At 38.1% G+C, this 12637-nt stretch overlaps 1 protein-coding gene across 1 annotated transcript in view; it reads right to left on the bottom strand.

Moving 5' to 3' along the window:
• Positions 1-1267: 1267 nt before the first annotated feature.
• Positions 1268-12637, bottom strand: part of DNAH5 (dynein axonemal heavy chain 5) — a gene marked incomplete at both ends in the record, with an annotated part of 219311 nt that continues 207941 nt past the window's right edge. The window contains 3 exons of the mRNA XM_082652022.1: positions 1268-1419; positions 10175-10406; positions 10825-10977. Coding sequence (XP_082508148.1) covers positions 1268-1419; positions 10175-10406; positions 10825-10977 — 537 coding nt within the window. The remainder of the gene's footprint in view (positions 1420-10174; positions 10407-10824; positions 10978-12637) is intronic.

Raw genomic sequence — 12637 nt, forward strand, 5'->3', positions numbered from 1 at the left:
TAATTAATAAAAACTTATGTGAAGTTCCCACCCACTATCTATGACTTTTATCCTTTCTCTACTTTTTTCTTCCAATCATTACATTTGTTCAAGTCAACTGAAAACTCTACCATTGGATCATACCTGTTTTTATTTTCCATGTTATTTTCTAATTTTTGCCCACACCAGATACATTTTACACTTATAATCACAGTGTACTTGATATTTTGTTAACTATGTCTTTCAATTAACAGTATGTGCTCACCATTTCTGTGTTATGAAATCTTCACTATTGTTTTTCATGATTGCCAAATACTTCTAATTTCCTTAAGATAGACTTATTTTTGAACTTTTAGGGTATTTTTTATGCTATTAAATACATTTATATATATGTATGTGTATATATATATATATATATATATATATATATATATATATATATATATATATATATATTTCTTCAGTCTTTTAAATTGTTTCCTGGGTGTAGATTTCCAGGAGAGAAAATAAGGATCAAAGCATGGAATGTTTTTATGATTCTTTCTGTGCTTAGTTATTTAATCATTTTACAAAAAGGATGGGTCAATTTACATTGCTCAAGGAGTCTGTGAGTGTATCACTTTTACAAAGACCTCACCACGATTCACTTTAGCTTTAATTTTTTAATTCTAACAAATATCAGTTAGTATCTCATTAATAACTATCAGTGGGGTTGAATGCTATTCTAAATGTTTATCCTGTAGGATTACCTGAATTGTCTATTCATCTATTCACAGCCTTAACCCACCCTTCTATTTCCTTCCATTTTTTTAAAAGGTCTATTTAATTGGCTACTTGAGCCATGAAAACAAATCTCTTACCTGACCTAAATGCAAAAGGCAACAGAAGCAGAATCAGCACAAACTTGTCATGATACCTTAGAGAATTGGGCTGTCACTAGAACCACCACATTAACAGAAGAATAATCCCTTCAAGGGAAATACCATCTGTTTAGCCTAGTCAGTCCTTGGAGTTGAAGAAGAAAATGTATTATTGTGGATTTGAGGGCCGCACTTCATTAGAAAGTTGTAAATTTTACTTTTAAATCACCAAATAACTTTTCACAAAAACACAATGATTGGTCATGAACGATGAAACAGGCTAAATGTAATCAAGCATTCAGCTAGAATAGGGAACACTGATACAGCTCTCACTGCATGACCAACCTGATTTACACACTGTCCACACAGAAGAAAAAGGTTATGATACTTCAGATCCTGCATTTATTGGGTGAGAGACATGCCCCATGTTACTTGACATCACAGAGAAGGGCGACCCCACGGAGCACCCAGTGTTCGGGGGCCTGGGCCGTCCTGAGGTCCACAGCAGCGATGTAGTTCAGATCTGTTCGGACTGGCTTCTTGTAGATGGGACAGGAGTACAACCGAGGGTCTCTTACAGCTACAAAAAAATTCATAAAAAAAACCTTGGTGAATTTCTAATTTAAGCAGCCCCAAGCCCAAACAGAACGCAGAGCCAACTTTGTGCACTCTGAAGGTCATTCCAAAGAGAGATGGGTTTAGTAGAATGAGGGAAATTCTTCCTGAGGTCAGATAATCCCTAGATGCGAAGCAGAGGCTACCACAGGTTTCCAGTGGGTGTGACAAGACACCCAGACGTTCTCACATTTACCCCACTCACCCCTTGTCACATGTCCTTGACATTAACCCCTGCCCATGTGACATGACTGTGAACCCCCCATTGCTCCCTCCCTCTCCTTTCCACCTGTCAATTCAACACCCCTCCTCCACCCCGTCCCCTGTACTTCTTCCCCACCAAATCTTGTGCCCACACACCCTCTCTATATTTCCCTTGTGACTTGCCTTTGTCTTTTAATCAGACATCCAGCACCAATGCTCACTATTATTTCACTATTATTATTGCAAAATCCCATCTTCAACCCTCTGTGCCACAGTCCAAACCACATTTGAAATCACAGGACAGAGAATGTTCCCCACCCCTACCAGGTGTTGTGAGTTCTCCATGTGCGTAGAGACATAAAAATGGCAGGGAAGCAGAGAACCATGCCACCGTTCAGCTCTGTAAGATTCAATCTACCTTTTTGGAGTACATGAACAGATGGAGTCTCCAAAATCACATATGCAATGAAAGACAATCTGCCCCTTCTTCAAAGGTCTTCTTTTATGCATTCTGTCCAGCCTTGGCATCCCCATATTGAGGACTGATGCAGGTCTTGCGGGGCCTCAAACTTACACAGTTTGGGGGAGGGGCTTCTTTTAAGAAAAAAGTACAATTTGCAAATATAAAATTAAGCTTTGGAAGGAGCCTCTGCACTGAGCAGCCTTAGAGTTTAAGCTTCACCTGCTTCTGGTTAAATCCACTCTACCTACAGTAGTTTATTTGCACATCTTGTAACACCCATCTCGGGAAGCAGTATATTATTTCCTCTTCTCTCCCAGACTATAAATTATTTCAGGACGAAAGTTGTGTCTGCACTTATCCGTGTACTTCTCTGGAAGGCCAATAGTATAAATGACCCTCACATAATTATTGAGATGAAAACATACTTAACTAAGAGGATAACTTTGCTTTGGTGACTTAGTGTAACAAACATGTAACTTTCAAAATGCAATAATAATATATTAATGATACTGAATTTATTTCCCCAAACTAACTTACTCAATAATTTAGCTTTTCCTAACACATCAAAAAAGTAAGGCACTATCAGAAATTAAAGTCTCATTTTTTGACCCAAGAAAACCTTCAGCCTACTGTGCCATGTGTTTTTATACCTCCACTAAATTTAATTAATTTTATTGGAAGAAGTTAAACATTTGAATATGATAATATTATACAAAAGTTTCAATATAAAATAATCTAAAACTGTAATTCTTAACCAGGTGTGATTTTTAGCAGGGGACATTTGCCAATATCTAGAGACATTTTTAGTTATCACAACTGGGAAGGTGCTACTGGCAACAAGTAGGTCGAGGCCAGGAATGCTGCTAACATCCTATAATGCACAAGAGAGCCCCTCACAACAAGAGTTATCTGGACCAAAAATGTCAATAATACAAAGGTTGAGAAATGCTGTTCTAAAACATAGTCATGACATATATACACTAATATGTATAAAATAGATAACTAATAAGAACCTGCTGTATAATAAATAAATTAATTTAATTTTTTAAAAATAAAGAAAAAATATTTAAATATACAAAACAAAGATGGCTCAATGTCAGAAAATCTACCCATGTAATTCACCACATTACACAACTAAGATAGGAGATATGATTATCTCAATGTAGAAAAAATCGTTTAATAAAGTTCAGTACAATTTATAATTAAAAATTCTGAGCAAACCAGGAATAAAAAGGAACTTCTTAAACTTAGTAAAGGTTATATTAAAATTTATAGCATATAATATACTTAGAGAAATTTTACATGGATTTTCTTGAGGCTCAGAAACAATTTTGATCAAGAACATTAAGAAGAGAAAAATAAATAAAATTGGTAAGAATTAGAAGAGCAGAGAATCAACTATCATAATAGAAAAACAAAATCAACAAACTTTTAGAACAATTAAGAATCTTCACCAACTAGTAAGGATCTTGCTGGATTCAAGATCAACCTGTGCTGGCAACTGCCAACTAAAAGTTTTAATAAAAAATAGGATACAGGGCTTCCCTGGTGGCGCAGTGTTTGAGAGTCCGCCTGCCGAGGCAGGGGACGCGGGTTTGTGCCCCGGTCCGGGAAGATCCCACACGCCGCAGAGCGGCTGGGCCCGTGAGCCATGGCCGCTGAGCCTGCATGTCCGAAGCCTGTGCTCCGCAACTGGAGAGGCCACAACAGTGAGAGGCCCGCGTACCGCAAAAAAAAAAAAAAAAAAAAAATAGGATACAGTTTTTTAATTTTGACAAAACCATAAAGTATCAGGGAATTAACCAAGTGATGTGTATAGAAAATACTTTAAAACTTTAATAAAAGATATAATAAGGATGATCTGAAAAAATTAAAAAATAAATAAAACAAAGTCACAGATATTTTACACTACTTTAAAATTATGTATTTGCTTAATCCCATGAAATTAATTATTAAAAACCATCTAAATTAATGTAACACCTAATTTTAAGCCTAGATGCTAATTTTTAATTACCATGAGAATGTCATTAGTGATAATAATTAGGCAAACATACAAAAAAATCTGATTAAACAAATAAATGACAGTGAATTTGAGGAGTGCAGTTAATGCTAACTACACTGATATATTTAAACCCTTTAATCCTAAGACCTGAACATATAACAAATATTTAACTAATCGTTCTTCTTGATGCACACTTGACCAACAATCATTTAATAAATCTTGATGTAAGCCCTTGGAGTTTTACATTTGAATCAAGTGATAATTATAACTGCACCTTGGGAAGTATTCGATTACTTGGGTTTTAATCCCAAAAGAAAAATAGAATTGGAAAAAATAGCATTCTTTTCAAGAAGCAGTAAAAAAAAAGCAATTCTCTGAAATATTTATCCAATTTTATTTATTTTTAATTGCTTCAGAAGGGAAGGAGCCCACACCAAGTCACAGCATGCAGCAACCTTCTGCAGCAGGATTAGAAACCACGGAAAATATAATTTCAGGGCAAAAGTGCTGACAGATGCTAAACAAGCACAAAGAGATGATTTGAAACCGTTACCTCTGGTTAGACAAATAACTTTGAAGACAAAAATAAACATGCTAAGTAGGTAGAACAAATTAGCTAAATATGTTTAAAGCCTTGGGGCTCCAGAAGGAGAAGAGAGAAGAGGGTATCTAAACCGGCGAGCTATGTGCTTTAGTATGCTAAAGGTTTTAATAAAACGCCTTGAGGAAATTTCATTTTCTAGCTCGATAACTTCCCTCTCTAGCTTACATTTTTCATCCAAATGTAAGTATATCATTGCATCACATATTCCTTCTAATATCCAGAATAACCAAGTTACATAGAGATTCCTTATGTCATTCCTTTATTTAGTCCCTCTTTTGCTAATAACATTTAGGTTATTAAACAGTGCACTCTTCCATGTGTTATTTCTTTTAATCCTTCAACAAGCATAAGAGTTATCATATTAATAATAATAAATTTTTTATTGTTATCTATTGTATGCTAATTATGTGCTGGACATTGTCAGTTTAATTCTCTCAACAACCCAATGAGATGGGTACCATGATTAAATCCATTTTACAGATGAGAAAACTGGAAGAACATAAGGAGGTGAGTTACTTATCCAAGGTTGCAGAGCTGTAGGTGATGAGTCAAACCTGGCCAGAATGGATCCAGAGCCTAAGCTCTTAATCTCAGCAATAGTGTGACGTACTATGCGTATGTGTCTCCATATCTTTGCAGAAATATGTAAATGTGGACCAGAGATAACTAGATATCTGACTTCAACTTGTGGCATAGCTGAGACTCCTCCAAAGCTACGTGACTAACTGCTAAGGTGATAAAGCCATGAAAGCACCCCAAATATCCAGGCTCCTGGCTCACTGCCTTTTACCTGAGGACATGTGCCCCCCTATGGGGCAGGGAGGTGACCTTCAGCATGGGGAGAGGAGCTACAGGGGGTGACAGCTCTCATCTGCATAGGGCAGAGGGCTTTACTCTGTCTACTTCATCAGGTACCTGAGAAATATTAATACATGACTTCAAAATGCAAGGAAACTGTCCTCATTTCCAATTAAGCCTTTATTTTCAGGCTTCATCCCTAAATGCAGTCTTAAGTAGAACACTACCACAAGAATTCCCAGAGACCTGCATTCATCCCACAACAGACAAATGTGATTCTCATAGCAGTTTTAGTAGCCAGGAATCATAGGCAAATTATGTAATATCTCTAAACCTTCATTTTCCCATCTGCAAAATCGTCATGATACATCTTACAGAGTTGTTGTAAAGACTAAATAAGTTAATATATGTGAATGCCTAGCATAGTATAATGCTTGCAATGCAGTAGATGCCCAAGATGTGTTAGATTTCTCCCCTCGCTCCCTGTACACACACACACACACACACACACACACACACACACACACACGCACATATACACTTACCTTTTCACTAAAACAAATTGCCCAGTCTCAGGTTCCCCGTGACTTTAACAGAGTTCAGGTTTACAAACTGAAAGTGGATTAAACGTTGCGGGGCTCAGGAGTTAGGAGGTCTCCAGCTCCGGGTCGCTGTGCGGGGCTATTCCTACTCCAGGCCCACAACAGCACGGTGTTGGATCAGGGTGGGTCCTAGGGCGTTCTTAGAAACACTGTTCCTCTAGCAGGAAATAGTCTCATTAGCTGCAGGGACCCTGAAATTCTTCACATCTTACTTAGTGACCAGAGATACATGTAAGTCTTGCTTTGTTCCCCCAAAATTCTAACCACTGCTTTCCCTTCACATGGGCTTCAGCACCGAAGTTATTAGAAGCATCACTCTCTCTCTATAGGAGACACATATTTCCTGTAGCTGCCTCTTTTCAACTTCCTTTGAGAACAGAGGATCTAGAGTGGGTACGGGTGGCTTTACTCTCTTGGAGTATTTAGTACTATTTGGGTGACTCTCCCGTGACAAGAAATATAAATAAAACAAACATTTGGGGATATAGCTCAATATAGAGCTCAATTTTGATATATTGATAAACTCAATTTTTAGCTTTGAAATAAATATCTAGACTTCCTTTTAAAAACAAATAAACCAGTCCTATATGTAAAATTCAATGGTGAATTATTTAAACTGAAATTGCCCTTCCTATTAACATAAAAAACAATCCATTACAAGAATTTTAATTTTAAAACACTACACTTTTGGAGCGTCCTCTAGCCATTAATGATGTTAAACCTCTTTAGCTCAATTAGAGCCCTATTTAGTCATCCAAATGGACTGAAAATTAGATTTACAGTAGGAAAAGAGTAATGGAATGTTAGTTTTCTATCACAAACAAAACACCTCTTCAACCACAAAGCTATTTGGCAAAAAGTTTCCACCAACTTCTACTGAAGCCAAAAAAAGAATAAAGAATTACAGTTTTCCTTTACTTTTTTCTTAGTACTTTGAAATTAGTGAGTCACTTTTTCCTTTGCTTATTTTTATTTCCTCCCTAACCCTACAGCTAACGAGCATCACCACAGACTAAAGCCCAGCAGCGTAAGTACAGTCCTTCCATACCAACGTATTCTTAACTCATAAAGGACTGCCTGTATTATAAACTTATTGCTTTATTACTACGCTGCTGAGATGTTCAAGGTCATGTGGCAATGGATTTTTACAATTTAGTCACAAGAAATAAAGTAACACCTAACTGAATGTGAGAAAGATTTTTCTTTCACTTTATAAGGGCAACATTTTTCCAACAATGTTGACTAGATGCAACAAAATTTCTAAAATATTACTTTTGGCTGAAAGAACATTTGATTATTATTTCTATAAAATAATCACTGTCCTGGGACTTCACACGACCGTAATTGATTATTATTTCTAGAAAATAATCACTGTCCTGGGACTTCACATGACCATAATTGATTATTATTTCTAGAAAACAATCACTGTCCTGGGACATCACATGACCGTAAGGATTAATGAACATGAAGCCACAGGCAGTGTGTTTGCTGAAGCCCAGGCAGACACGTGGATACTTTCAGTTGCAGCGAGGGCATAATGAGCGACACCCTGTACCAGGAGGCATACTGAGTACCCTACGTCTCTCTTCTGATGCTCAGCTCTCCTCATGGGCTCCCCTTCCTTCACACACCGTCCTTCTGTTCCTCAAACACAGCACATTCGTTGCTACCTCTTGCCTCTGCACTCTTGCCTTTGCCCCATGGATACTAGTCCAATGTTCAATGTTCTCTCCTCAGCAAAGCCTTCCCTGAACCCCTGAATTCTCTCACTCCCTGACACACCGTGTGTATGTGTTCTTTACAGAAACAAGACCTATCTGAATGTGGTATGTTCATTTACACTTGATCCTCGTTATTCCTGGGACTTACGAATCTAAAATCTCACGGAGTCTGAATTACCGATGGCTGCTCAGGGAAATACAGGGTCAGGTTCCTGCAAGCCTCTGGTCACAGCATTTCCATCAGCCCATCAATACGTAACCTTGTTCTATGTGTGTTTCTGTTTAAAGTCACCTTATTAATATACACTGTTGATTCATTCACATTGAACTCAAGGTCAACAGCACTATGACTCATGCCTGATCAGAGCATGTCTAACACACATGTTTTCTCCATAAGGCACATCACCACCTTCTTGCTCTCAGGGACACTAGACAACACTTCAGCACTGCACACTGGGGCCATTTTCAACAATGAAAAGTAGAAAAATGTGAAAAACATAGCACAAAATAGACCATGGAAAGGACACTTGTTTACGGTCTGAGCTGAAACAAGAAGTAGAGCACAGGCTTGTTCAACCTCAACTAGGAACACTCATGTCAGGAAACTCAATGTTTCACTGCTTTGTACATGTCCATGAAAGACCGCGAAAGTGCCACAAGCAGTGACACTGGGGTCACAGATAAATTTTAGAGTGTAGGCAAAATCACACAGAATCCTTGCGTAACAAGGATTGACTATATTTGCTTCTTTTTTCAGCTACCTTCCCTCTTTGAGACTGAGCTCCTTGCAAATGGGGATTCTGCTTGGCCTTTTCTCATTGTTGCATCCCCAGCAACACAGTAGTGTGTGTCAGATGGTCGACACCAGATAAATATTAAATGGATGACCCAGTGAGCCAAAGCTCTTTCCCTCTGCCAAGGAAAGTCTAACGCTAATGCCCTCTCATGCTCACCCTTATCCTCCAAAAGTCATCTCAGAAGCAGTCCCCATCGACCTCCCAGGCCTAGTTATGTTCTACTTCTAGATTCCCTGACCATCCTGACAGCATCTCCATCATAACATGTGTCAAATTCTACTTAAATTATTTATTTACTTATCAGGCTCCCTCACCAGACTGTGAGTCCCTTGTGGGTGTGATCTGATTCATAATTATCTTTCTGTCTCTCTGTACTCTTGCAGGTAAGCTTGTGGCTGGTATAATTAGTCATGCAGCAAACATCAATATTCGCCTAAAAAATACTCAAAGTTTATACACTCTCTTCCCTTGACATATATTTACAAATGTAGTACTTATCTAAAGGATGGAGGTACTAAAAGCTCTCTTTTAAAGAGAGATTGTTTTATCCCTTGCTTGTTTAAAGAAAAATCTTTTGTGCTTCTGTTGTAAAATTAGTACTTCCTTGGGAGCCACTATCCTGGCTACCTCTTGAGTTTATGGCTTAATAGTGATCATCTCACTATGTATATGTATATCAAATCATCATGTTACACACCTTAAATATATGCAATTTTTATTTAAAAAGGAAAATAAATAATTTTTTTAAAAAATAAAAAGAACAGGGAATCTCCTCATATGGTGAACGGTGGTTACTGCTGAGGAGATGTTAGCTGAGTGCAATGCAACATCAAAAACCTCTAGAAAACATCAAGCCAACAATGGGAAATAGTTTAGGTGTTTTTAGCCTTGTCAAACAGAGCTTTGATAACTTTGTCAAAATATTCTTCTTTGACATGTGTGTTTTATAGAAGTGTTATCACATTCATAGGCTGATATGTGAACCCAGCGTTTTACCCTTAGCTACTGGATTAAGTTGGATGTCCCTGAATTCAAACTGGATTTCACAACCTGGCTTAAATCTCCAAGCTGGTGGAGACACCACCTCCCGTAGCCCTGTGCAGTCCTGCCTGGAAAGTCTTCTTTCCACTACTTACCTCATCATCCAAGCCCCATCTATCCTTCCAAGCCCATCCAGGCCCAACTGCCCCTAAGATCCAGCCCCTAACTATTTCATCCCACTGTTATCTCACCCTCCTTTCTCACCACTTATTTACTATTCCAAACACCTGTTTCTTATCTCATTAGCTAATGCTACTTTATCTACTTTATTAGATAGGCAAGAACTATCTAGAACCATTGCCTCCCAGGAGCCTCAAGAAAGAGTTCAGCAGTCAGTCAGTACTCATTAAACACAGGTGTGAATGTGAGGCCACTTGATAACATAGTATAATCCTTATCCCATGATAACAGAAATGACGATATCCTGTGTTTATAACATCATCCAACCTAATAATACCAACCATCCCTCAATGCACAAGACAACTTACTGTTGTTTTCGGCATAAATTCTTATCACAGGCATTAACTCGAAGAGCACTTTCGGTTTGGACTCGATGAGTTTCATGTTCCTCTTGTCCCAGCCAGCACCTTCAAGATACAAGCCGTAGACGTAGATGCCCTCTGTGGGCGGGGCAGAAATGTCATCCTTCATCCACTTGGTGACTTCGTTGCAGAGCACCATATTGTCCAGAGCCCAACCTTCATTGGCCCGAGTTATTTCCTACTCAGGGCAAGAGCAAAAGCAAAGGATGAATGAAATCAGCAACTAGAGGTTTGTCTTAATATAAAAAGCATTATCGTGATGACAGTGTAGCCCCAAATTATCCAGATTCAAAGAAGGTAGGATAGTATTTAAAGAGTTCTGAAAGATTCTCTTATAAGCAATACCCATGTCCTAATTTAACCCCTTGTACTTTAAAAGAAATAGCAAATCAAATCAAATATAACAATAACAAATATTTTGAAATCCCAGCTAGCAGCCTGAGAACAAGCTGGATTTATGTTCAGGGCAAAGTAACTGCTGGTGTCAAAAAGAGACAATCATTCTCTGTCTTATTCTACTCTTTAAAACCATAATGAAAGAAGAAAGCCTGGTAGAGGAAAATTATAATAACACAAGTGAAAATCAGAGCTATTACCTGTCGCATTGCAGTTAAAAATCCTTGGGGGTTAAAAAAGCCTGTCATCCAGAAGCAGTGGGGCCGGTCATTGAAAACCCAAGAGGTAAACTGGCAGTTTCTTTCAATAAGCTCAGTAAACCAGAAACCCAACGTACTTGAAACCCAAGATTCCTGAAATGCATACATTAAACCATGAATTAATATAGGTTTAATTCTGCCGTGTAACTGGTTACGTTCACAGAAGAAAACAGTGGTGAAATAACAATTACACTCTTAGAATTTAGAAGTCCCTAAGACATAAATTTTTCATGGGTTATGACATTTAAGTTTTCAAATTATTCTTCCTCCTTAATGATATATGATAGAATCAGCTAGTCATCACATGGATTTCAGGTCAATCCAGTTCAGCACACTGTTCAAGACATTTGTTTTCAGTAGAATCTCCTTCCACATACAAATATAGTCATGACCAATTTTGCCATAAAGCAATTAATTGAATTAAATTTAACAGGTTTCAACTATTTTTCCTTAGGCTACATTTTCAGTAGATACATTATAAAATAAGATTTCTATTTATATAAATGTGCTCATGGCCTTATCAGCACTTTAAAATATATTTTGTGAATGATAAATCATAGAAGCCTTTTTCCACTTATCATTTTTTATGAGGCAAACAACAGTTATTCTCTGAAGTTTTTGTCCCTTAGACTGCACTTTTATTTCCTCTGAGGAAGGGGTAGAAATGGAAACACAGGTCTCTTTACCACAAATTAATTGCATTCATTGCCTGTAACGTTCTGCCTGAATTCACATGTGGAACTCCTATTACTACAATTGGCATGGAAATGTCAGTAACGTTATCAGCAGCCACACTAGAAGGGATCTCCAAATCATATTTTATAACATTTTACTGTAACTGCAATATTTTATGTGTGAATAAATGTAGTGATCAACCTGGATAGATAAACTACTTGAATTTCAAATATCTTAAGAATTGATATGCCTATTTTTCAAGAGACAGTGAGATTCCCAAAGACTGATAATAAGTAGTATAAAAACCTGTATAAAATGATTTTAATTTAAAAATGAGGTAACTCATTCTATCACATCTTTATAGATGTGTTAACTGAAAGAGGTGTGTTTATATGACATTGGATCTGAGGGCACAGGGACTCATTAATAAGGGGATGTCTCCAGGCAAGGATCCCTGTTACAGAGCCTGCAGGTGCTGACCAAGCTGGGCGAGCTGTTTAGTGGAAAAGGAGCCTGCAAGGGCCAGTGACCGCAGAGGTTCTTCCTCTGTCATTGGCAATGAAAAGAGTGCCTCTGGCCTTGGCAATGAATTTTTTGAAGGTGAGGAGAGAAAGGAGTCTGGTCAAAGCTGATTCTGAGTTTCTAGACTGCGTGACTAGAGGGATGGATGGTGGTTCACCAAATAAGATGGAGAAGACAGTAGAACACTCCCCAGTTACCATATACTGCCTTTGGGACCCACTGCCTTGGGATCTGCCAAAGCCCTGGGTGAGATATCAGAGTCTCAGCACTAAGTGGATCTCTTCTGAGAGACTCTCAGTTCTAACCCCATCCTGTCTCACCATCCCATTTACCTGAGTATCCTCCAGAAGGTTCCAGTCACCCCAGGACCCAATATCGTCTCTATAAGTTGCCCTCCCTGGATAACCCCACCCTGCTGCCTCCCAAGTCCTTCCCCTGGACCCTCAGCATCTTCAGAGCCATGATCAGCAAACACCTCTACAGAGACACTCAGGTACTCATTTTACTCTTCCAAGTAAAAAAAAAATTTCTTAAAACCACATCTATCATACAAACT

This window comes from Grampus griseus, assembly GCF_964374135.1.
Source record: "Grampus griseus genome assembly, chromosome: 3".
Taxonomy (NCBI): Eukaryota; Metazoa; Chordata; class Mammalia; order Artiodactyla; family Delphinidae; genus Grampus; species Grampus griseus.